Source organism: Lactuca serriola, chromosome 7, assembly GCF_051521515.1.
Source record: "Lactuca serriola cultivar US96UC23 chromosome 7, Lser_US96UC23_V15, whole genome shotgun sequence".
In the NCBI taxonomy this organism is placed as follows: domain Eukaryota; kingdom Viridiplantae; phylum Streptophyta; class Magnoliopsida; order Asterales; family Asteraceae; genus Lactuca; species Lactuca serriola.
In genome coordinates, this window is record NC_136414.1 from 61,861,511 (window position 1) to 61,887,590 (window position 26,080).

At 38.0% G+C, this 26,080-nt stretch overlaps 1 protein-coding gene across 1 annotated transcript; it reads right to left on the reverse strand.

Moving 5' to 3' along the window:
- Nucleotides 1-1,842: 1,842 nt before the first annotated feature.
- LOC145061646 (phospholipase SGR2-like) lies at nt 1,843-8,940 on the reverse strand. Its single transcript, XM_079009182.1, has 24 exons — nt 8,776-8,940; nt 7,450-7,550; nt 7,112-7,359; nt 6,849-6,949; nt 6,576-6,764; nt 6,319-6,474; nt 6,102-6,173; nt 5,864-6,016; nt 5,348-5,398; nt 5,075-5,245; nt 4,847-4,996; nt 4,717-4,782; nt 4,160-4,642; nt 4,019-4,070; nt 3,790-3,911; nt 3,617-3,689; nt 3,417-3,519; nt 3,221-3,314; nt 3,070-3,132; nt 2,894-2,942; nt 2,723-2,823; nt 2,592-2,638; nt 2,247-2,513; nt 1,843-2,153 (listed from the first exon to the last, which is right to left on the reverse strand). Exons 3-23 carry the CDS (start codon nt 7,308-7,310, stop codon nt 2,285-2,287), a joined length of 2,724 nt encoding a protein of 907 aa, XP_078865308.1. The 5' UTR covers nt 7,311-7,359; nt 7,450-7,550; nt 8,776-8,940; the 3' UTR covers nt 1,843-2,153; nt 2,247-2,284.
- Between the last annotated feature and the right edge of the window lie 17,140 nt (nt 8,941-26,080).

The window sequence follows — 26,080 nt, forward strand, 5'->3', positions numbered from 1 at the left end:
AATGGGTTGTCACCAGATTGACTTGTTTATGTATTTTCCAACCTAACCTATTAAATAAATGGGTTAAACCTGGGTTAACCCATTTAAAATAAAAAAGTAAATAAATTAACTAAAGTATACCATTTAAATTAGTTCCAAACTTAAATAAAATTTCAAAGTATGTCAAAAACACAATCCAAATTCACAAATACAAATAAATGTTCAAATAACATTAAAAGTAATTAATTTTGAGGTGATTTTAAAGAGCGACTAGTGTTGTCGGCACCAAAAAGGTTAAGAATTAGCATTGCATTTATATATATATATATATATATATATATATATATATATATATATATATATATATATGAATAATAACAGAACATTGTAATTTATAAAATAATACTTATATTAATACATTGTAATATTTAAATAGTTATTAAATTAAATATATATTAAAGTTAAATGGGTTAGTGGGTTGAAAACAGGTTGATAACTTTTACCCAACCTAACCTATTTAATTAAATGGATTAGACGGACTGACCCATTTAATTTAAATAGGTTGAAAATCCTAACCCAACCTGCTAATATTGGGTTGGGTTCGGGTTGGGTTGGTGGGTTGGGTCGATTTTAGGCAGCTCTATATTTGGCTAAGGATTGGTCTCGACTTGGTTTTAGGAAACTTAGGTTGGCTGTGTTATTGCTGAGGTAGTTGTTGAGCTTCTGTTGGGTTGTGCATGTGAGTTTTCTTCACTTACTTGTGGGTCGAAGGCATCAATGCCGACCCACTAGTTTTCTTCATTTACTTCTGTTAAGTATACGTGTGATATATGTTGGTAGATCCATATGATTACCTGTATTCGCTAGATATATGTTAGACTCGGAGATCTGTTATGATTACATATACCTGCTGGCTATTGAATGTTACTATATATGCCGACATGTTATTGTTGTTGTTAGGTTGAGATGGTCCTGCTTTGTGCTGAAGGCCAAGATACTTGGGGCGGACCGGATAGACTGCAGGCTATGTGAGACGGTCCAATCAGGTCGAAGGCCCGGAGAGCGGTCTAGATAGGTTATAGGTCCGGTGAGGCGGTCCATTCAGGCTGAAGGCTCGGAGAGCGGTCCAGATAGGATGTAGGCCCTGCGAGGTAGTCCAGTCAGGCTGAAGGCTCATATATGCATGTTGTTATCTGTTGGGTTGTGTGTGGTACTTTGGGGAAACTCACCAAACTTCGTGTTTATAGTTTGATTTCATGGTTTCAGGTACATCAGATGATTGAGACAAGATGAATACGTGATTGTGCACATCATCCTTGGATATAATTTATTGATTGATGATTTCAGGATACTCTGATTTTGACTATGTTCTTGAAAACAATGTTTTTGTATGGTTTATGGATCATTAAAGAGTCTTAAAAAATGAAAATTTTTACTATGATTTTTGTGATGTTACAATGGGGTGTAAGGATAAGGTGAAAGTGGAAAATAAATAAATAAATAAATAAAGTTAAATTGTGACGTTTTGTAATTTAGAGAGAGAGAGAGGGGGCTAATGTAAAAAATAAAAAATGATTTTTTTTCTAGTTTATTTATAAGCTTTATCAATAGTTTACTCATTTAAGAGATTAGCCATTTCATGTAATTTTACATCGGTAATAATAATAATAATAATAACCCTAATAATTTTTGTATCATTTCAGCTTGTTAATTGCTGTAATAAGCAAGAAAAAGAAAATTGAATGATACTTTTTGACAAACGAAAAAGATTGCTACTCTCTTTATCTCATTCTTCAATTTTTAATTATATGAATGTTTTTTCTAAACAATTTAAGCTAAAAGGGTCAAATTTTACCATATTCATTTTCTCAACTAACTTTTTGGAAACCATTTAACTAACACAACAAAATACAAACCATTTATCCAAGTACATACAATCCTTATAGGTCTCTAGTCTCTCAACCCCATCACCCCTACCTATCATACAACTTTTCAAGCACAAAATACAACATTTCATTTTTCCATTTCCAAATGATTTTTTTTCTTGGCACCCCTACCAATCTATCATTTTTTTTTTCCTGTATTTGTTTTATTAGGCATCTGTCAGAATTCTACATATGCTCTTGTATTTCTGTGTTTTTTTTATCTTCAGCAAAATTTGAAAGTTCCTTCACCTAGAGCACAAAACAAAATGGGTAAGTCAAGAAAATGATACAAAGTTGGGAAATATTTGGTTAATGAAAAAAGGGGGGCTTATGCGGTTTTACATTATATACAGATCAAGAGGGAAAGTCGGCAGCATGATTCAATTTTCTGTGAACTTTTTGGCTTTATCCGAGAACTGCCTAATCAACTTCTCATCGGCAAAAGTTAAAGAAAGCTGTTCATCATCAGACACCTCTTCCCATTTTTCATCACTTTCTTGATTTGTAATTCTAGTGTTGTTTGTGTTTTTTTTACTTGCTTCTTTTGGTATATTGCGATACAAGTGGTTCAATATGAACAGTGCAGTATCCGGGTCCCTCCAGTATTTTCTGCAACAAATACCAATTTATTTCCTTTGAAGAATCTCTACCAATTTATATTATTATTGGTAATTTGGTATGACTTACGTATGAGCCCCCACAGCTGATATGTATTGATGCTCAAATGTTTTATTCTGCATTCTCAAAATTTTAAATAAAATATATAATAAACAAACAAATGGAAGTTCATTGCCATTTAACCCAAAAAGAATACATACTTGAAGTACATGATCAATTCGCCCATCTTCACTCCCTGTTATCCTCTCCATCATTATCGCACCATATGGTCTCCCTCTTTCTTCAGCTTCCTCTGATGTTTCTGTTAACCCCCCAAAAAACAAAACATAAAATTAATTAATGACAAAAAGTCAAAAATAGTTAAAAATTACCTTCTTGCCCATCACTGTCCCTTGATTGACATGCTGTCAGTACTTTAACCTACAAACACTAATCCACTTTAGAAAAAAAAAAAAAAAACAAAAAATGGGATATATGCGTAAAAGGACTAAAATGCCCTTGTGATCCTAATCATAGAAAATAGCCCAAGAGAGAGATTGTAACTAACCCTTAAGTGGCTAATGTTGTCAGCCACAGCCTGAGAGCGTAATGCAACTTGTTCTACAAATTCCTGCGGTGTAATTTATCAGGATTTTTACAAATAACGCTAAAATGCACTGCACATGCGGTACAGGTGTCAGTCTAACATGCACCTATACCTGGTAGCCAACATGCAGCCTTTTTCCACCTCTGTGATAAGGAATAATCACTGGATGCCTGTCAATATGCTCTTTACATACAAGTGGTTCTATTCTGAACAGATAGATTATTTAATGTCAGGTGTGCCAAAATAGAATGATTATATAAAAAAATAATTAATATATAAGGAAAGGGGTTTGAGATATTTATGAATACCTGTATGCCACTGGATCATAAGGATGAAAAATGTTGAACATCTGGCGACAAGATGGCATCTCTTCATTTATAGTTTCATCTTCCCAGTAATCTTTTCCTCTACCTGAAAAAAAAAAACAAATGAAAATTTTATATTGTTATATTCTAATTTACTCAACATTAATTTATATAAATCATAGAGGAAATGAGACACAAATTACCAACTCCAATACGTATATTTCGCAAGGCAAGAAATACACCAAGAGGAGACCCCACTGCAAAGAATGTATCAACCTGGCAATGGCATTGTACTTTCCATTATTTTCTTATTAAGGAATTCTATTCTACTTTGATTTATTTTTTTCTTATGCTATAAAAAATACATAATTGCTACCTTAAACAGCAATTTGGTGTACTTTATATAAGGTCTATAACTCTTCATTGTTTCATTTTTCAAAGATGTAGAACTCTTGGAGCCACTTTCATTTGTCATAATTGAAGCTTCCTGCTTATTTTCTGTTTAAAAATACAATTCATATCAAATCAATACAACATGATATCAATCTTTAATTTACTGCCTTAAAGGCTTAAAGCGTTAAGCACCCACGAAAATGAAACAATACCTTCGACTCTGTGTGATTCTAATTCTTTAATTCTGGCATTCAAAATATCAATCTGCAAGAGTAAAAACACAAATAATTAGGATAAAAGTAAAAACAAAGAATCATTTAAGGGATAGTTTTAATTTTAAACTTCAGGAGGACCTCTTCCTTCAATGATCTGATTACTACATCTTCATCATTTTTGTTAACTTCCTCATCAATTTGATTTGTTATGGTTTCACTATTGCTGCCTGTGGATTCATCCAAATCATCATTTTTCTCAGACTCTTGAGCATGTGTTTCAGGGAGTATAGCTTCTGTGTCAGCACTTGGAGGAATTACCAAAACACCCTCGTCATTTCTGGATTCATCCAAATCATCATTCTTCTCAGACTCTTGAGCATGTGTTTCAGGGAGCATAGCTTCTGTGTCAACACTTGCAGGAGGAATTACCAAAACACCCTCGTTGTTTGTGGTTAAATCCTCCCCCCCTAAACTCAAAGATGAATTTCCCTCGGGAGAAATTTCATGGGTATTATGGTCATTATACAGCCATTCCATTGGAAACGGAGATGAAAGTTTCTCTTGGTGACAAAGTATGTCATAAGAGAGAACACTTCCTAATGAATGACCATATAAAGAAACCTACACAAAAAAACAACATAAGAATAACACATGTAATTAATAAAATATTTAATTATTTATCACATGCCATGTACCTTTCCATCATAACCAGGATTCCTCTTAAGAAACTTCAGATACAACCTGTTTAATTGGTTGGAAACCTGCAGCATTTTACAAAAATTAATACTACAAATTTTTTTTTTTTAAAAATCTACAAGAATATACCGAGTCAATGATATCTTGGCAATAGATTGGACTCATGTAATACAACACATCATGAACAGTTGCACTCAATGTCACCCTTAATCCACGTACACCAGGTAATGTACATCTTTCTACAGCAGATTCACCACTCAGCTTTAAGTCTTTCCTCCACTGTTGGATCATAATAAATTAACCAATTTTCCAGATACAAAAAAAAGTTTATTATTATATTATTATTATTATTATTACCTGACATGGAATAAAAAGAACTCTTTGGGATTCACGTTGATAATTTGTTAGGTGTAAATCAGCAAGACTTTCTGTAACTTGGCGATAAGTGCCAACATCATCAACCAAATTTGCTTTCTGTAAACTTTGACCAATGCCATGAACCATGAATACCAAATGACGAACTGGGACCTGTATCAATTTAAATAAAAATATATAAATAATATATATATATATATATATATATATATATATATATTCATGTATAAGATATATATCATGTATCAGATATACCTGTGAGCAGTAATCATCCATTTCTTCCTCTTTCTTCTGGCGTAACTCATCCTATCAACACAAATTATCAACTATGATATAAAAGTTTCAGTTTAAATGCAAAAAATAACAATGTAATTTCCTTGATTTGTTTTTTATAGCATCTTACTTTCGTTTATTAAAGCACAAATGGAACTCATAACAGCATAAACAAATGAATAAACATCAGAATGCACATGTAAGTAAAACAAGTCACATACAAGTAATGAAATATTTGTAAATTTCATGTTATAATTTAAGCATTTCATGTTAAAGTTGAGAATCTAACATATAGATAATGATTTAGAAGACAAAATGCATCACTATATATGTAAACAGCACGATGGAAATTTTGGCATTTGTTCAAACAAACTAGAATGTATGTCTTCTGTTATTCTGCTGAACATATAAAATAACGAATACTGGACATATTATTTCAAAATATGATTCAAATGATCAATTATTCATTGATGTAAAAAACTTGCTGAAAAATAATACCTGGGTTGGCTTTGCTGATTGTGATCGAGCATACCCACGCCTTAACTTAAGTCCAGTCACTCCAAAACTAACCATGCTACCAAATCCAGATAAGCCAATATATAGCCAAGCCTCCCATGTATCATCCTCTCCAGTAAAAAGAGCATGCAGCCCCTGTAAAAAGCTCAGTCATTACATAAAAAAGACAACAATAGTTATAAGTCCTAAGTAACAATTTAGCATAAAAAAAATATCATACTGGGGTGGACCCTTGCATATCAACCCGGGCTGCAAATAATCCAGATGGTTGAAATGTTCTTCGGTGCCAAACCTAAAAAAAAAAAAAAAAAAAAAAAAAAAAAAAAAAACATGATGTTTTGTTTCACTTTAAATAATGTCAACTTGAAGTGATAAAAAGAAAAGAGTTAAATCAAATGCACTTAAAGTAATGAAATTAGAGATCTTTTAACAAATACCTTGCCACGATAAGCAAACTCCAACTGTTCAGCAACATCTTCACGAAGTGGAAGCCAATCAAGACTCCCTTTACGAGCAAACCAATGGCCTCTTAGAACACGCCGATTGTCTCCATTCCAATAAACAGGAAAACTATGTCTTCTTAATAAGTCTACCTGCAGTAATAACATACAACAAGGAAGTAAAGAAACCATGTAAATGTGTAATCTTGTACTAAAGAGCTAATATGATATACTAACAATGTCAAGAAATACACCTCATACAAGCCTCCTTTCACAGGGACACCAACTCTCTCTTCTTCATCTGTGTATAGTTTGCTTGATTGACTGGAAGGTAAATCATATGATTGTGGATCTGATTCGGGAATGGATGAAAGTGACCCTTTTGGACCTACACTACATTCACCATACTCTTTCCACCAATTAGAGAGCAACTCCTCTTCTCTCTGTATATGTAGTCTCAGCATCAGTAAATGTCACCAAAGCAATAGTTAAACCTCAAGAGCAACAATGGAAACAGATGGTATAACCTGCAAGAACGATGCCTCTATTGCAAGAGAATCCCTCATACCAAATCGAAAATAATCACCTTTCCCTACTACTTCCGTAATTGGGACAGCAGCAGCTAGCTCTGTATATGAGCAATGGCAGCAACATTGAATCAGTATTTGAATAAACAAATATGAACAGGAATTTAGTGAGATCAATGGCGATTTCACTATCCACGTCTCAGGCTTTAGACCAATTTACTCCCTAAAAGAGATACTAAAATTCGCATAACATTAGAACTCACCAGTTTCCGCCATTGGCACCTTTGAAAAGTACCATCTAACATCACCCCCATCCGACGGGCTTCCAGTCTGTGCAAGATACTTCTGCCGCCCCTCACACTGCTGTATCTCATCAGCTAACCTCCTTATATTCGACGACGTATTCCGTAACATCTCAGCAAAAGTTTTCGCGTCTTCATACTTCCCACTGCTTTCCGCCATCGGAGCTGGCTTAACGCAGATGTAGACTTCGTTTCGGCAATTTGTCAAACTGGTGATGTGCAATACCACCAAACATTACGGTTCTAACAAATTCTCGCACCAATGCCAAATGAATTAAGATTCTAGTATACGCAATTACTTTATCTGTTGCTCGATCAGAAACTGTGAATTTGAAATTGATACAGCTGCTAATCACCCGAGTAAGTTTTTGAAACAAATCAATAATCACCAACACGGATCCTGCGTTCCAAGATTTGTATCAAAGATTATGTTAATTTCTACTTGAAACCCTAAATTGACAATCCCAAGAGTTGTTTAGATGGTAAAATTGCATAGATTAATGAAAATGGAAGGCAAGAACTAGTAGAATATTTTATGAGGAAAGTCTAGCATATTCGCAAACCGTCAAGGAAAATTTAAAATATTCAAAGAGAGTTTATAAAGGTCAATAGGCAAATGTATGTATCTGATTTTTTTTGTATTTTTTATATTTTATAAAGTATGATAAACTTACTTTTATATTTTATAAATTTCTTCTATTAAAGAAATTTATTCATTCATATTTATACAGTATTTGTATAGCTATGATACAAATTAGTAAAATATGTATTGATTAATTTTTTAAACGTAACTGTATGGTAATGTATGAAAATACAGATATATCGTTCTTTTGTGGTTTTAATTTTACATTATCATAAAGAATTTAGCATTTTTACAAAAGATTTTTTATCATAATTATTTTTCTATTTATTGATATAGTTACTTGGCATTAACAATGTTTGTTTATAAATATGATATTTTATGTAATAATTTTAATATTTTTATAAAAACGTATGTATTGCTGAAATATAAATATTTTTTATTGAATTGTAACCTTTTAATTTAATTTTATTATGTATATTGGTGTAATAATATAACGATACTTTATGGAATATTGTACAAAACTAAGCACATCAATTAATAAGTTAGTGTTTTGAATACGATGAAAGAATTTCAAAAGCATTAATGTTTTTAAAATATTTTATACCTTCAATTTAAATTTTATTTATTTTTTGAACTACAAAATATTTTATTATTATTTTTTTATTTTATTCTAAGATTTCAGGGTATTCAATATTTTATTTTTGCAAACAATTATATTGAAGGATAAATAATAACTTCCTAATATATATTTTACATACTGTTAAATATGCTAATATGCAACTCATTTAAATGATATATCTTTATTTGATATATGTTTATGGTCATATACTATATATTGTTTACGACCAAGTTTTGCATCCAGTATCAATGAATTATAGTTTTATACTTATAAAGCTATGTTATATGAGAAAAATATGTTACATAAATAACCGTTGTTACATGGTTTAAAAAAACATATTCCATTGATTTATTGAATCATAAAAGTATCTTGCAGTTTTTTGAGGATAACTCTAAACTATAAATCCAGCAACATGAATTATACCTCTATAGCAGGCGTTGAGTATTGCTTAAGATAAACCCTCTACTCTTGATTTGAATTCTTGCACTTTAAGAATCACACACTTTCTCCCTTGTGAGTTTGCAACAAGATCGAATTCCTATTTCTCGAGCATTCTTTCTTTGTGGTCACTTTTATTAGCAGAAAATGAAATAAAAAGAAGAACAAAAAGACGTTTTTTATAGCTTAGCCTTCAAGTAACTTATACATATAAGAATGACCCCATTGCCAATTTAAAATCGTTGTGTCTTTTACTTGATATTCATGATAATAACGAGGGGAAGCGTTACTTTTTTTTTTCTTCTTTAATCGTATCCCCCACACAACATTTATATACGTCTTCATAGCCAACAAGTGTATGTATATGGTGCCATCGATCTAGTGAACTTTTTCGATCCATCACTACAAACATTGTACCAACTACCAACAAGTCACAATTATCAATTTTATAATCCATTTTCTAACGTTCAATCGTAACGTAAGTATTCTTGATAGCAATATTTGAGTTTTAAGTCAAACTTATCAATATATAAGTATTTAGCCCATTTTATATGTATTTAGATAGTTACTTTATTAATTGTGTGTGTATATATTAATTGTGTGTGTGTATATATATATATATATATATATATATATATATATATATATATATATATATATATATATATATATATATATATATATATAAGATTAGGTTATTTTGTTTTCACTATCTATTGTGTGCATGTATGATTGATTTTGGACCAATCATTTTAGTTATTTTAAAAAAATAATTAATACATATTACACTTTGAAGATATAATGGATATTAATTACATCTTCAACATTTAATATGCATTAATTACTTTCTTAAAATAACTAAAATAAAGTTCAAATGAGAACCTAAGTCTATATATATATATATATATATATATATATATATATATATATATATATATATATATATATATATATATATATATATATATATAAAGTTCAAATGAGAACCAAAAAAGATTAAGAACCTAAGAACTACTAATTTTAACTAATAGTTAAAGGTTATTTGTATATTTTATTGTATTGATTTTTTTTAAGTTTTTACAAATGACAAAAACCAATAAGGATAAGATGATCTTTTTAAGAAAACATATTCCATATGTTAGATCTGATATCATTTATTCGTTATTCTCCAAGAACAAAACAAGTGTTCCCTCATCTCCTTCAATCTTCTCTGATGAACACCACCACATCCACCACCGTCGGTGGAAACCGCCGAGCACCGGCGATTAAGCCTTCTTCTGTCGCCGGAATTTTAGATCTGAAATCACCGATGTGTCGTCTTTTTCGTTGTTGTGGTGAACCATCACCATTGTTTCTTCTCATACAGCCAAAATTCGCCATCAACAGCACCTGATAACATTCCTTGTTTTAGATCTGCTCCGACAAGCACCTACAAAACCGTTAGATTCATTTAGATATTGTTCGTTGCTACTCTCCACCATCAAATTTGAAGCCAAAACCATTTTTTCGTTCATCTCCTCCAGATCTATCATGAACCACAACCGTCAACACCACCGACGACCTCCACTACCCTCTCTGATACCAGATTTGCTTAGATCTGATGTAGATCTAAGAATTTGGTGTTATTTTGCAAATAGATTTGTTGCATCACACCAACGATGTTACACCATGGTAACTACAATATTGAAACACTTAGGTATATCAATGTCGGGTGTTGACTCCTTCCTTCTCCAGCCTTCGGTTATCAAAATACAGTAGTAAATCGTCGTCCAAGGTAACTTTGTTTGCTATAACTCTCCTATAAGTATCTATTTCCCTTGTTTATCTCACTTTGTCGGTTATGACCAATTATTGAGTTATTCGTTTGACTGAATTGAAGTTCTGCGATTGATTATCTTGTGAATTATTTTTTGATTGTTAATTGAAAATATTTTTTCCATTTTCATAAGTTACAGGATTATTATGTGATTGTTGATTGGAAATATAGAGATTCAGAAAGGTGAGTGGTCGAGCACCCTTGAGAATCAGCTACCTGCTACAGTAAAAAAAACAATTTATGAGAAAACGTAAAAAGTTAAAATCTCCTTTTGGTTGCAAGTTGACTTTGACTGTAATCGATGAAAAAAAATAATGTAGTTATGAGATGCTTCGTTATATGCGATGGAGATAATGATGGCTTCCTTATTTTATTGTCGTGTAGTTTTCAACTTTACTTGATCATTAATGTTTCTTTTAGGTTATTCTCTTTTCTACAGAGTAGTCATTTTTAACTTTTGAATGTATTTGCTTGCATAGTTCTATAGTACCCATAGTTCTATTTAACTAAGTAATAAATATTGTTGCTATTAATACATATATAAAGACTTAATTTTTTTAGGCCACATAGATATGTTGATTTTTATTGTTTATCCTTCTATTAAACTGTGAATGTTTTATTAAAATGTGAATTTAGTAATTTAATCTCCATTTTTGTTTATTTTTGTTAATCTTAGTTTTAAATGGTGTTAAGTTGTGAATCTAAGTTTATTTTCTTACTTGTTCTAATATTTGTACAAAATTGTTATTCACATTTATGTTTTATGGTATTTATGTTGTAGAATGAATTTAGAATGTATGTTATTATGTTAGTTTTTCTCAAATAATGTTATTTTAGGTTTTTTAAGTTGTGAGTGTTTTAGTGTTTTAGATATTGTTTACTTGTGTTAATATAAGTTTTAAGTGTGAATGAGTTAATTAATATGTTTTTAAGTTGTGAATACTATGGATGAGAGTATAAAACTGTTTTAGTAAACTATGAACAAGAGCCTTGAAATGCTACATTAAACTGTGAATTTGTATGGTGCACACAAGGTGTTTGAAGAAATGCTTCCATAAGTTCAAGTACGTTTTTCATTTGTAAATATTGTGAATGAGAGTCTTAAACTGATTTATTAAATTATGAGTTAAAGTCTTGAAATGTAAGTTTTAAGTTGAGAATATGGTCAAGAATGTATAATTTTTTGTATTAAACTTTGAACTTATTGCATTTAGTTATGAATTTTGTATATTAAACTGCAAATTGATTGTATTAAGATGTGAATTAATTGTATTAATCTGTGAATTAACTGTATTAATCTGTGAATTGACTGTATTAAGTTGTGAATTTAATATGATTTTTTTTCTTCTAAAATATAAGATGAAAGTAGCATTATACACATATCTTATTTTATAATTTTGAATAATGTATGTAAAGATTAAATTGTGAATATTTATGTAAATAAACTTTGAAATAAGCACTAACCCATAGATTCAAAGATATAAATGTAAGTTTGAAATTGATAATTGGTTATGAATGTATAATTTTTGTGTATTAAATAGTGAATTGATTATATATTAGGCTTGAATTTTGCATACTAAACTACGAATTGATTGTGTTAAGTTGTGAATTGACTCTATTAAGCTGTGAATATTTAGTGTCTGAAATATTGAATTAAGTTTTGAATTAGTGTCTGAAATATTTAAATTAAGTTGTGAATTAGTGTCTGAAATAATGAATTAAACTACGAATTTTGTTTTTTTAATCCTTTTCTGATTTTTTTTGGGAATGATGTTGCTGGTGTTGACATTGATGCTTTATGGTGACGATGGTTGATGGCAACGTATGGTAGACTGGTAGTTGGCAGTGTTAATGGTGGCGATAGTGGAAGAGTAATGATATTTTCTTTTTCTCACTCATCATCTTCGTTGATTTGTAACATCCGGATTCCCAGGTATATTATTTTATTCATTTATTTTTGGAGGTTGTGGAGGGACTCGGCGAGTTGGTGCTTAGACTCGCCGAGTAGAGTCGCAGATTCTTATCCGGGTTCATGACTAGACTCGGCGAGTCCACGTTGTTTAATGAAACCCTAATTTCCCGGGTTTGGGACCTATTTAAAGGCCATTAGGGCCGTCATTTTCGGCTACCAAACCCCAGAGAGAAACCCTAAAGGAGCTAGAGCGTTTGTGAGAGGAAAGGAGCCATTTCTTGATCTTTGTGGTTGATTCTTGCAAGAAGGAGGTGACTCCAGCTTAGAGGAGACCAAGGAGGTTGTGCATCTATGGATTTCGAGCAAAAGACTTCATCTTTGAGGTATTATATCGCCCCTTTATCTGTTTTGTTGAAGGAATCCATAGATGTAGAGTTTTTATGTCCTTTATTGGAAGGAATTGTGAGAATATGGCCCCTATTCACATTGAGACTTCAGATCTGGACCCATAGTGGTCTAAAGAGCTTATTCCAGCTTGCTTTATGTTGAGCAATGGAGGAAATGAGCTTAGGATGTCATTTTTGGGGCTAAATCACCAAGTGAAACCTCCTAGATGTCCCATGAGTGTCAAGATTCGAGCTTTACGTGTTTAGCAGGCTTGGGAAGGTCAGATCTATGGATCAAAGGAACAGATCTGACCTCAGGAGGTCAATTGAGTTGGTGCATGGCATGAACTCGCCGAGTAGAGTTAGGGTTTCCTGTAAATCACTCAGTGAGTAGACTTGCCGAGTTGAGGGAATGACTCAGTGAGTCAGAGGGGGGTTAGAGGACTGAAGTTTAAGGCGGAACTCGCCGAGTTGATATTGAGACTCGGCGAGTTGAGTCGGGGTGGCCCCGCGATTCATGCCAGGTGTAACTCGTCGAGCAAGGGGAGAGACTCGACGTGCCAAAAGAGACTAGAGAGATAGTGGACACGTGTAGACTCGCCGAGTCGCCCAAGTGCACTCGACGAGTCAGGTCAAAGTTTGACCGTTGACTTTTGTTGACTTTTAGGGTTTGGTCAACAATGGGGCCTTTGAGCCAAGAGAGTGGTAAAATGGTCTTTTACCCTTCTGAGGGTGCCAAGAGAGGGTTGAGTCTAGTCCCGAGAGTTATATTTATGAGAGTATTTACTTTATGTTATTAGGCGGAGGCTAGATCGTATTTCTACCGAGTCAGAGATTTTCCGAGACATCTGAGGTGAGTCTTCTCACTATACTTTACCTAGTGTGGTACAGAGATATGTGACAGTGTATTTTAGAGTTATGTGCTAGTGTATTTGCATGTTATTTATGTGTTGTGATTTATTGTGATATGTGATATGCATGATTCAGAGTATACAGAGTAGGACCAGTGGGTCCATAGAGTTAGGGCCAGGGGGCCCACAGAGAGTTGGGACTGGAAGGTCCCATTGAGGCACATTGACCAAAGGGTCAACAGAGTTATAGCCTCGAGTGGCTAATATGTGTTAGAGTGGTATTTTGGGGAACTCACTAAGCAATTATGCTTACAATGTTATGTGTTGTGTTTCAGGTACCAGCGATGATCGCGGGAAGGCGCCGGCATGATTCGTACACACGCACACCGGAGTTCATATGTTTTTGATCTTGGGGTTTTGTATTGAGATAATGTTGATACAATGTTTTGAAAAGCGAATGCGAATGATATTATATGGCTTTTAAAAAGTGAAAATTGTTTAAATTTTTACGGTGTTACAAGTTGGTATCAGAGCCTTGGTTTGAGGGATTCGGATGCATCTTCGGGCGTATCTGAACTCAAACTAAGGATTTGAGGAAAATTTTTGATAATAAAGTAAATTTTTAAAGTGTAAAAAAAGTTTTGAGACAAATAGAGCAGAGTTGTGTGTACGATCAGCCAGCGCCCGAACGGTGATTTCCCAAAATACCCTTGCAATAAGTGTTATAAGATATGTTATGTTATGCTATATGATGAGTTATGTTATGCATGCTAGAGTAGACTAGGTATTCTTATTAGGACTAGAGTGGTCTGATATGTGATGCCTTAGTCTAGGAGTTTTGCTGTTAGAAATGCTTGAGAATGTTTAGATAGCAGCGAGGAGCTTATGAGAGATCTGCTAGTGAGTAGCACATGAGTAGAGAGAGTAGAGTACTTGGGATTTGGGACTCTGGGAGGAGGACTTGGGATGAATGCTGATGCGGTGTGGACGGTAGTATTGGGCCGGTACTACCGAAGGCACCGAGTCAGTACGCAACCCAAGTAAGAATCCTTGGGGTACCAGATACCAAGTAGGATTGGGGTATCGAGTGTGTGTACACCCGAGCGAGTCTCTGATATCTTGTGTTGTATTTCAGAGAGGCATCATGGTGGGGACGCGCCACAGACCATGGACTAGTGGAGAGGGTGTGAGCGATGAGGAGCTCCGCCAGATGATTCATGATGAGGTGGTTGCTGCCATCCGCGCTAAGACTCCAGAGATGTTCGGGTCTATCAAGACCACCCTAATAGAGACATTTGATGAGAGATATGTTGCTCTTTCTGATGTTGCTGTTGCTGCGGCTAGACCCACAGGGTGGTGATGCGTTGCTGTTCCGGGAGTTCAACAACACAAAGCCACCGGATTTTGATGGGACCCAGGACCCGATTGCAACAATTAGGTGGATTTCAGACATCAAGGGGTGTTTCTTCACCTACTCATCCCCAGAGCATTTGAGAGTGTGACATCCCCAAAATCTCGGCCAGAAAAGACCGATTTTCATTTATGCTTTTAAAATAATTTCAGAGTAAATCCTTTTGATTTGAAAGAGTTGCGGAATTTGTTCCCAAAAACAAAGTATGATAAAATAATATTTACCAAAGCATTTCATGAAGAAATGTATTTTCATTATATAATCAAAACTGGGGTGGTCATGTTCCGATACAGACTATAAAGCATAAACGATAACATTACAAGTCGTTCAACAAATATATACATATACAGACTTGTAAACAAAACAAACTGATGATTCATCCATCTTATGCTCTTGCGCCACTTCCTGTAATACAAATAAAACTGAGTGGGTCAGGCTTGGGAGCCTGGTGAGCATATAGGGTTTTCAACCCACAATAAATAATTATATTTAATTCCACCAACCAACAATAACCCAATTACTCATTCCCGTTATTCTCACTTTACGTTCCTAAGACAACTAACATAAGGGACCTAGTCTAAGAATATTTCATCGGGGCGACAACACATGCTTCGGGGGTTCCTCATCAATATAAGTCAAATAAGGCAACCATGAGGGGGATGGAGTACAGCGAATGAACACCCAAGTTCATTAACACCTACAGGTTATGAGTCTGCTAGCGTTCCACTAGACTATCTAGAAAAGTCCGCGGTCGTCATCTAAACTCCGCTAGACGACTGAATCAAAAACAACATTGAGGCCTCTCATCTGTTTGTTACACACCAACTATCTACCCAACATATTAGTAGATAAAAATATACATTTTTATACATAGTTTAAAACCTGTATAGCATGTTTTAATCAATACATATTCCACATAACAGAGGAGGCACACACACATAACACGTATTTCATAGAGAATAAATCAGATCTATGAGATAGAAGAGAGTGAATATACATTCACACATATAACAATAAAATATACACATAACACGTATTTTATATAAAATACTTCATAATTATGCGTTAGAAGAAAGTAACCACACACTCACTTGATCAGAAGATGATCAGACAGCACTACGACTTGCAGAAGTAGTGTTTCTCCGTAGATCTGGAAGATCTTCACAAAAATCGAACTCCTCGTGGGCAGAGCTTCGACTCGCGAATCGCACCTCTCGGGATCTCGGGAGTGTAAAACTTCCTTCTTAACTTGGATATAAGATCCGGGGTGTCGGGATGGCTTCGGGGGTTTACACGCAGAGCTTCGGCACGAAAAAGAGAGGAAATGAGCAAGAATGCCCGGAACCCTCACATCCCATTTATAGGAGGCCGAGGCCTCGCAGTACGCTGGGCGTACAACCTTACGCGGGGCGTACGCGTCCGAATTCGTCACTGCATGCGTCATCCGAAGAACTCGAGTGCGAGGCGTGTCATGCTTCGCTATACGCTGGGTGTACTTCGGATAAGTCCGATGACTCCCCTTCGGATAATACCAGATTTATTAATTAAATTTAAATATTAATTACTTAATAAACTTCGGAAATTCATATCTTATTCATACCAACTCCGTTTTCGACGTTCTTTATATCCACGCGTAGGTGAGACTACGCTCTACAACTTTCGTTTAGAGTCCGTCGGCTAATTTTGAATTTATTTTTTATTATATTATTTTAGTAGGCCGGGACAGGAAAACTTCGTTATAATTTCATAACTTCTTTATCCGATGTCCGTTCTCGCCTATCTTTTCATCGTTTCGCTACTAACAACGAGATCTTCGATTCTCGTTTAGATTGTTTCGGTTAAGAATCACTCGATCTCATATTCGAGTATTCGGGCTGCATACCGCTAAGTCGAAACTTCAGAAAATCATAACTTCCTCATACGAAGTCAGATTTGGGTGTTCTATATATATTCGGAAACCTCGTTTCGGCCACTACAACCTTATGCAAAGATAATGAGTTTATTTTACACTTAAGTTTTGACGCTTATTTTATTCTTAATTAATCAAATCACATAATTAAGCAATTAAGCACACAAATACACATAATTCACATAATACTCAAATATTTCATCATTAATACTTCAAAAAGAGTTACAAGGGTTAACCTAGACTATTACATCAACAAAAATGCCTAGCATGGAAATGCGAGCGTTACAATTCTCTCCCCCTTAGGATGATTCCGTCCCCGGAATCACACATCAACAAACAAATGCGGATAGCGACTCAACATGTCACTCTCCATTTCCCAGGTGAGATTTGGCCCATTCGAATGTTTCCAACGAACAAACACTAATTCAACCATCTTGCGTCGAAGCTTCTTAGTCTTTCGGTCAACAATTGCCTCTGGTTCTTCAATTAACCTCTTGTTTTCATCAATTCTCAATTCATAAATTGGAATTATATCGGGAACTTCTCCCGTGAACTTCCTCAAATAACACACATGAAAAGTGTTGTGAATTCCGTTCAGTTCTTCGGGTAATTCGATCTTGTAAGCTTGGTTCCCAACCCTCTGAAGAACTTTAAACGGTCCAATAAACCTTGGACTCAACTTTCCCCTTTTACCAAATCTTATAAGTCCCTTCCACGGCGAGACTTTAAGCAAAACCGAATCTCCAACTTCAAAAGTCATCGGTCTTCGCTTCTTGTTAGCATAGCTCTTTTGACGATCCTGAGCTGCTAACATTCTTTCTCTAATTATTTTCAACTTTTCAGCGGTTTGATGGACCATCTCGGGACCCATAAACTGCTTTTCTCCAGCCTCAAGCCAACAAGACGGCGTGCGACACTTCTGTCCATACAAAGCTTGATAAGGTGCCATCTTTATGCTCGAGTGGAAACTATTATTGTAGGAAAATTCTACTAAAGGTAAGTGTTCATCCCAGTTGCCCAGGAATTCCAGGATACATGCTCTCAGCATATCTTCAAGTGTTTGTATTATTCTTTCACTCTGATCATCAGTCTGCGGATGGTAAGTTGTACTTAAACATAACTTGGTACCCATTTCCTCTTGTAGACTTTTCCAAAACCTCGAGTGAAACGACTATCACGATCCGATACAATCGTTAACGGAACACCGTGAAGCCTCACAATTTCTTTCACATAAGAATTCGCAAGCTTATCCATAGACCATTTCTCCTTGGCTGCTATGAAATGCGCACTCTTAGTGAATCGATCAACGACCACCCAAATCATGTCGTGACCACTTTTTGTTCTGGGTAGTTTAGTGACAAAATCCATAGCAATGTCTTCCCATTTACCCATAGGCACAGGTAAAGGTTCTAAACTCCCATATGGTTTCTAATGTTGTGTCTTGACTCTCGCACAAGTCACACACTCAACCACATACTTTGCAACATCAAGCTTCATCGTTGGCTACCAGTAGTAGGGTTTCAGGTCCCTATACATTTGAGTGCTACCAGGATGAATTGAGTACATGGTCTTGTGAGCTTCTTCCATCAGAAGATCTCTTATTCCTCCAGACTTAGGTATCCAAATCCGATCTTGGAACACCTTCAGTCCATGACTGTTTATACCGAACACCAACGTTTTGCCCAAACGTTCCTCCTTTCAGCCATTCTTCTCAAAAGCTTCTTCTTGAGCTTTCTTTATACTCTCCACAATTTTCGAGAAAACTTCTATTCTCAACGCTCTTGGCCTTTTTCTTTCAAGATTGATTTTCCGACTAAGAGCATCAGCAACAACATTAGCTTTACCAGGGTGGTAAAGTATCTCACAGTCGTAGTCCTTGAGTAACTCTAGCCAACGTCGTTGCCTCATATTCAATTCTTTCTGACTAAAGAGATATTGGAGACTCTTATGATCAGTGAAAAGCTTGCACTGCGTGCCATAGAGGTAATGCCTCCATATTTTCAGAGCGAAAACTACCGCTGCCAAATCCAAATCATGAGTCGAGTAATTCTTTTCATGCTCCTTTAGTTATCGAAATGCATACGCGATCACCTTATCTCTTTGGGTCAAAACACAACCCAATCCAACTCCAGACGCATCGCTATAAATAGCGAAGTCTTCAACTCCATCGGGTAGAGATAAAATTGGTGCCTCGCATATCTTCTTCTTTAGCTTCTCGAATGCTTCTTTATGCTTATCACTCCAAGCATAAGTAGCTCCTTTGTGGGTCAAAGCTGTTAATGGACTAGCGATCGAAGAAAAGCCTTGGATAAACCTTCGGTAATATCCAGCTAATCCTAAAAAGCTTCGGATCTCCGTGGGACTTTTCGGTTGTTCCCACTTCATTACAGCTTCAATCTTTGCTGGATCAACCATTATCCCTTCCTGGTTGACCACGTGACCCAAGAATTGGACTTCTCGAATCCAAAAATCACATTTGGAGAACTTTGCATACAACATCTCCCTCTTCAAGACTTCTAACACTTCTCGCAAGTGTCTGGCATGCTCCTCTTGGCTTTTCGTATAAATCAGAATGTCGTCTATGAACACTATCACAGATTGATCAAGGAACGGATTACAAACCCTATTCATTAAATCCATGAATGCTGCTGGAGCATTGGTTAGTACAAACGACATTATTCGCCTGCTGAGCTTGCTGTAGTGACTTGGGAGAGGTTCACTGCTATGTTTCGAGATGAGTACGTTCCCCAGGTGGAGAGGGAGCGTTTGGCCCAGGAGTTCCTGACCCTCAAGCAGGGTACTGAGTCTGTTACAGTGATTACGAGGATGTTCCATGAGCAGGCGATGTTCTGCCCAAAGCACGTGTCCTCCGAGCAGGCACGTATGAGCCGATATCTGAGCATTTTGAGGAGGGATATACGAGAGTTCGTGGCAAACTCGATGTATCGGACATTTTCCGAGCTTCAGGCAAATGCCTGAAAGAGGGAGATAAACTTAGAGACCCAAGCTAGGGAGGAGGTTGAGTCTTAGGGGAGGGATCGGCGGCCGGCTCACTCCCAGCCGGCAGCCAAGTGGGCCAAACCCACTGATTCGAGATCTGGAAACCAGAAGGGCCGCACTTGTGGCAAGTGCGGCAAGAGCCATGATGGGGTGTGCAGAGCAGGGTCTTGCTACAAATGTGGAAAGGAGGGGCATATGGCCAAGGATTGCCCCAAGGGGTTTGTAGTATGTTTTCACTACAACCAGACCGGACACTGGAAGGCAGAGTGTCCACAGTTGCGAGGGATAGCTCAGGGAGCATCTCAGGGATCTGCCCCTGCTGCAGTGAGAGCTTTAGACAGTCGGCCCGTAAAGGCCAAGGCACCGAAGGTACGAGGGAGAGCCTTCCAGCGGACTGCGGAGGAGGTCCGTGCAGCACCCGATGTCGTGGCTGGTATGTATTCTTCCATGTATCTATTTTTTTATGTTGAGATATTGTGCTTATATTATGATATGCTTAGGTACTTTTCTTGTGAGTTATGTACCTACCTTAGTGTTATTTGACTCGGGTGCGAGTCGATCTTTTGTATCTTTGGCTTTTAGCCGGCACATCGGTATTAGTCGAGAGGCGTTGAGTCGACCTCTGAGAGTTTCCATAGCTGACGACAGAGCGGTGTATGCCACAGAGGTGATTCGAGGTTGTGCACTCGAGATTTTCGGAGTGGAGTTTCCGATTGACTTAGTCCCTATCGCGATGGGAGATGTCTATTTCATCATGGGCATGGACTGGTTAAGTAGATTTGGAGCAGTTATTGACTACGAGCGTCAGCTGGTGACCATATGAGACCCTAGTGGGGGAGTTCTTACAGTGTACGACGAGGGTACACGTTCTGGGTCAGCATTTTGTTCGGCCGCTAGAGCGAGACAGAGTCTACAGCAGGGCTGTAGGGGATTTGTAGTGTATGTGATGGATACGAGGGTTGAATCAGACAGACCAAGGTCAGTTGATGAGGTTCCGATAGTGCGTGAGTTTCCGGATGTATTTCCGGAGGAGTTGCCGGGTGTGCCTCTCGAGAGGCAGGTAGAGTTCAGTATCGATTTGGTTTCGGGGGTTGCGCCTATTGCCAAGGCGCCTTATCGCCTTGCGCCTCCAGAGATGCAGGAGTTATCCTCGCAACTTTAGGAGCTGCTGGGGAAAGGGTTTATTCGGCCGAGCAGTTCGCCATGGGGAGCGCCTATCCTTTTTGTCAAAAAAAAGGATGGTTCACACCGGATGTGAATTGATTACCGGGAGTTGAACAAGCTGACGGTCAAGAACCGTTTCCCGTTGCCGAGGATCGACGATTTGTTCGATCAGTTACAGGGAGCATCTTGGTTCTCCAAGATCGATTTGAGGTATGGGTATCATCAGGTGAGGGTGCGAGATGAGGACATCCAGAAGACAGCGTTCGGGACTCGTTATGGGCATTACGAGTTCTTGGCGATGCCTTTCGGGTTCACCAATGCACCGACGGTGTTCATGGATCTCATTAACAGAGTGTGCAGGCCGATGTTGGATCGCTCGGTGATCGTGTTCATCGACGACATATTGGTGTATTCGAGATCCAGAGAGCAACACGAGGAGCATTTGAGGGAGATCCTCGGAGTTTTGAGATCGAAGAGGCTTTATGCCAAATTCTCCAAGTGTGATTTCTGGTTGCGAGAGGTCCAGTTCCTAGGGCACCTCGTTAACCAGAAAGGGATATTGGTCGACCCGGCCAAGATTGAGGCAATGATGAGTTGGGAGGTGCCGAGGTCACCTACCGAGATCAGGAGTTTCCTAGGGTTGGTTGGTTATTATCGGAGATTTATCATGGATTTCTCCAAGATCGCCGTGCCACTCACCAAGTTGACCCGGAAGGGAGTTGCTTTTTCATGGGGTCCAGAGCAGCAGGCCTCCTTCGAGACACTTTGCCAGAGACTATGCGAAGCCCCGGTGTTAGCCCTTCCGGAGGGGATGGAGGACTTCGTAGTGTATTGTAACGCGTCAATATCGGGGTTGGGAGCTGTGTTTATGCAGAGGGGTCATGTGATAGCATACGTATCGAGGCAGCTGAAGCCTCATGAGATGAGGTGTCTTACCCACGATCTGGAGTTGGGGGCAGTTGTGTCCGCCCTCAAGATCTGGCGTCACTATCTATATGGGGTTCGGTGTACCATATACACGGACCACAAGAGCCTGAAGTATTTGATGGATCAGCCCAACCTGAATATGCGCCAGAGGAGATGGTTGGATGTGGTGAAGGATTACGATTGTGAGATCCTGTATCACCCGGGAAAGGCTAATGTTGTAGCCGATGCACTGAGCCGTAGGGCGGAGGGCGCCCCGATGTGAGATGTTTGTATGAGATTGACAGTGATGACTCTGGTGTTGGACACCATTCGTGGGGCCCAGGCTAAGGCCGTGAGACCGGAAAACCGTAAGAGAGAACGGGTTATCGGGCAGGTATCTGAGTTCGTTACCGATAGCCGAGGACTTATGACATTTTAGGGTCAGATTTGGGTACCGTTTGTGGGCGGAACGCGTACCATTTTGATGGAGGAGGCACATCGATCGAGGTTCTCGATCCATCCTGGGGCTACCAAGATGTATTTGGACCTGAAGAGAGAGTATTGGTGGCCCTGTATGAAGAAGGATGTCGCATGGTTTGTAGAGAGATGCTTGACCTGTCGCAGGGTTAAGGCCGAGCACCAGCGTCCACATGGTAAGCTGCAGCCGTTAGAGATTCCCGAGTGGAAATGGGAACAGATTACCATGGATTTCATCACCAAATTGCCGAGGACTACGAGAGGTGTCGATGCAATTTGGGTAATTGTGGACAGGTTGACGAAGAGTGCTCATTTCCTTGCTATCAGTGAGAGCTCTTCCGTAGAGAGGTTGACAGAGATGTACGTGAGAGAGGTGGTATTGTGGCATGGAGTGCCGGTCTCGATTGTCTCAGATCGAGATGTGCGTTTCACTTCCATATTCTGGAAGAAATTTCATGAGGAATTGGGTACGAGGCTGTATTTTAGTACCGCATACCACCCACAGACTGACGGGCAGAGTGAGCGAACGATTCAGCCGCTCGAGGACATGCTCCGAGCATGTGTGTTGGATTTCAGTGGGAGTTGGGACACGTATTTTCCCTTGGCAGAGTTTTCTTACAACAACAGCCATCATTCGAGCATTGGTATGCCACCCTTTGAGCTGTTTATATGGGAGGAGGTGTCGGACCCCCATTTGTTGGGGAGAGTTAGGGCAGCGTGTGATGGGTAGTACAGAGATCGTGCTTCAGATGATAGAGTAGATACAGCAGGTCAGACAGAGGTTGTTGACCGCTCAGATTCGCCAGAAGAGTTATGCAGACAGGCGTCGGTCCGAGCTCGAATTTCAGGTCGGCGACTTCGTGCTCCTGAAGGTCTCTGGAAAGGAGTGATCCGATTAAGGAAGAGGGGGCAAGCTGGGGCCCCGATATATTGGTCCTTTCAGGGTGATTGCGAGAGTAGGCAGGGTAGCCTACCGGTTGGAGCTACCTACAGAGTTGGGTCAGATTCATGACACCTTCCACGTGTCGCAGCTGAGAAAGTGTATAGCCAACGAGTCGGCAGTGGTGCCATTAGAGGATATTCAGGTGGATGCGAGCCTGAACTATGTTGATAGACCGATGGCGATTAGGGATAGGAAGATCAAGGTTCTGAGGAACAAGTAAGTGCTTCTGGTGCAGGTCCAGTGGCAGCATCGGAAAGGGTCAGAGTTGACTTGGGAGCCGGAGCGAGAGATGCGGGAGCAGCATTCAGAGTTGTTTGCAGAGTAAGAATTCGAGGACGAAGTCTGATTCTAGTGGGGGAGAATTGTAACATACGGATTCCCAGGTATATTATTTTATTCATTTATTTTTGGAGGTTGTGGAGGGACTCGGCGAGTTGGTGCTTAGACTCGCCGAGTAGAGTCGCAGATTCTTATCCGGTTTCATGATTGGACTCGGTGAGTTCATGAGTGAACTCGGCGAGTCCATGCTGTTTAATGAAACCCTAATTTCCCTTGTTTGGGACCTATTTAAAGGCCCTTAGGGCCATCATTTGCGGCTACCAAACCCCAGAGAGAAACCCTAAAAGAGCTAGAGCGTTTGTGAGAGGAAAGGAGCCATTTCTTGATCTTTGTGGTTGATTCTTCCAAGAAGGAGGTGACTCCAGCTTAGAGGAGACCAAGGAGGTTTTGCATCTGTGGATTTCGAGAAAAAGACTTAATCTTTGAGGTATTATATCGCCCCTTTATCTGTTTTGTTGAAGGAATCCATAGATGTAGAGTTTTTATGTCCTTTATTGGAAGGAATTGTGAGAATATGGCCCCTATTCACATTGAGACTTCATATCTGGATCCATAGTGGTCTAAAGAGCTTATTCCAGCTTGCTTTATGTTGAGCAATGGAGGAAATGAGCTTAGGATGTTATTTTTGGGGCTAAATCACCAAGTGAAACCTCCTAGATGTCCCATGAGTGTCAAGATTCGAGCTTTACATGTTTTGCAGGCTTGGGAAGGTCAGATCTATGGATCAAAGGAACAGATCTAACCTCAAGAGGTCAATTGAGTTGGTGCATGGCATGAACTCGCCGAGTCCAAGGGCAGACTCGGCGAGTAAAGTTAGGGTTTCCTGTAAATCACTCAGTGAGTAGACTTGCCGAGTTGGGGGAATGACTCAGTGAGTCAGAGGGGGGTTAGAGGACTGAAGTTTAAGGCGGAACTCACCGAGTTGATATTGAGACTCGGCGAGTAGAGTCGGGGTGGCCCCGCGATTCATGTCAGGTGTAACTCGTCGAGCAAGGGGAGAGACTCGACGTGCCAAGAGAGACTAGAGAGATAGTGGACATGTGTAGACTCGTCGAGTCGCCCAAGTGCACTCGACGAGTCAGGTCAAAGTTTGACCGTTGACTTTTGTTGACTTTTAGGGTTTGGTCAACAATGGGGAGTTTGAGCCAAGAGAGTGGTAAAATGGTCTCTTACCCTTCTGAGGGTGCCAAGAGAGGGTTGAGTCTAGTCCCGAGAGTTATATTTATGAGAGTATTTACTTTATGTGATTAGGCAGAGGCTAGATCGTATTTCTACCGAGTCGGAGATTTTCCGAGACATCTGAGGTGAGTCTTCTCACTATACTTTCCCTAGTGTGGTACAAAGATATGTGACAGTGTATTTTAGAGTTATGTGCTAGTGTATTTGCATGTTATTTATGTGTTGTGATTTATTGTGATATGTGATATGCATGATTCAGAGTATACAAAGTAGGACCAGTGGGTCCATAGAGTTAGGGCCAGGGGGCCCACAGAGAGTTGGGACTGGAAGGTCCCACTGAGGCACATTGACCAGAGGGTCAACAGAGTTATAGCCTCAAGTGGCTAATATGTTTTAGAGTGGTATTTTGGGGAACTCACTAAACAATTATGCTTACAGTGTTATGTGTTGTGTTTCTGGTACTAGCGATGATCGCAGGAAGGCGCCGACATGATTCGTACACATGCACACCTGAGTTCATATGTTTTTGATCTTGGGGTTTTGTATTGAGATAATGTTGATACAATGTTTTGAAAAGTGAATGTGAATGATATTATATGGTTTTTAAAAAGTGAAAAATTGTTTAAATTTTTATGGTGTTGCATGATTTCAGATAAGTTATCCTTTTTTATGATTCACGTGTATATTTTTCTTTTGATGTTTGCTTATGAAGTATGAGATAACTTATGTATGTATTAAAATATAAATGAGTTTTTCATACACTGAAATATGAGATTATACTTGTAAATAAGTTATGAATATATTGTATTAAACTGTGAATTTGCTGTGTTAAGCTGTAAATTTGTTCACAACTAAGTATAATAATTTCACAATTTAATAGATAAAAATGCCTCTAGATATGAACATATAACTACTAGTATTAAGTTAAAAAATATTGTCGTGCATCTATATATTTTTTGTGTATTAAACTATGAATTACTGTATTAAGCTGTGAATT

What these genes read in the sequence shown, in the direction of transcription:
- LOC145061646 (XM_079009182.1), bottom strand. Translation starts at nt 7,310, where the DNA reads ATGGCGGAAAGCAGTGGGAAGTATGAAGACGCGAAAACTTTTGCTGAG. An exon ending in TGGATGATTACTGCTCACAG is followed by an intron (nt 5,246 to 5,347) that starts GTATATCTGATA and finishes AAATTGATACAG; the next exon opens with GTCCCAGTTCGTCATTTGGT. An exon ending in TCAGCTGTGGGGGCTCATAC is followed by an intron (nt 2,514 to 2,591) that starts GTAAGTCATACC and finishes TATTTGTTGCAG; the next exon opens with AAAATACTGGAGGGACCCGG.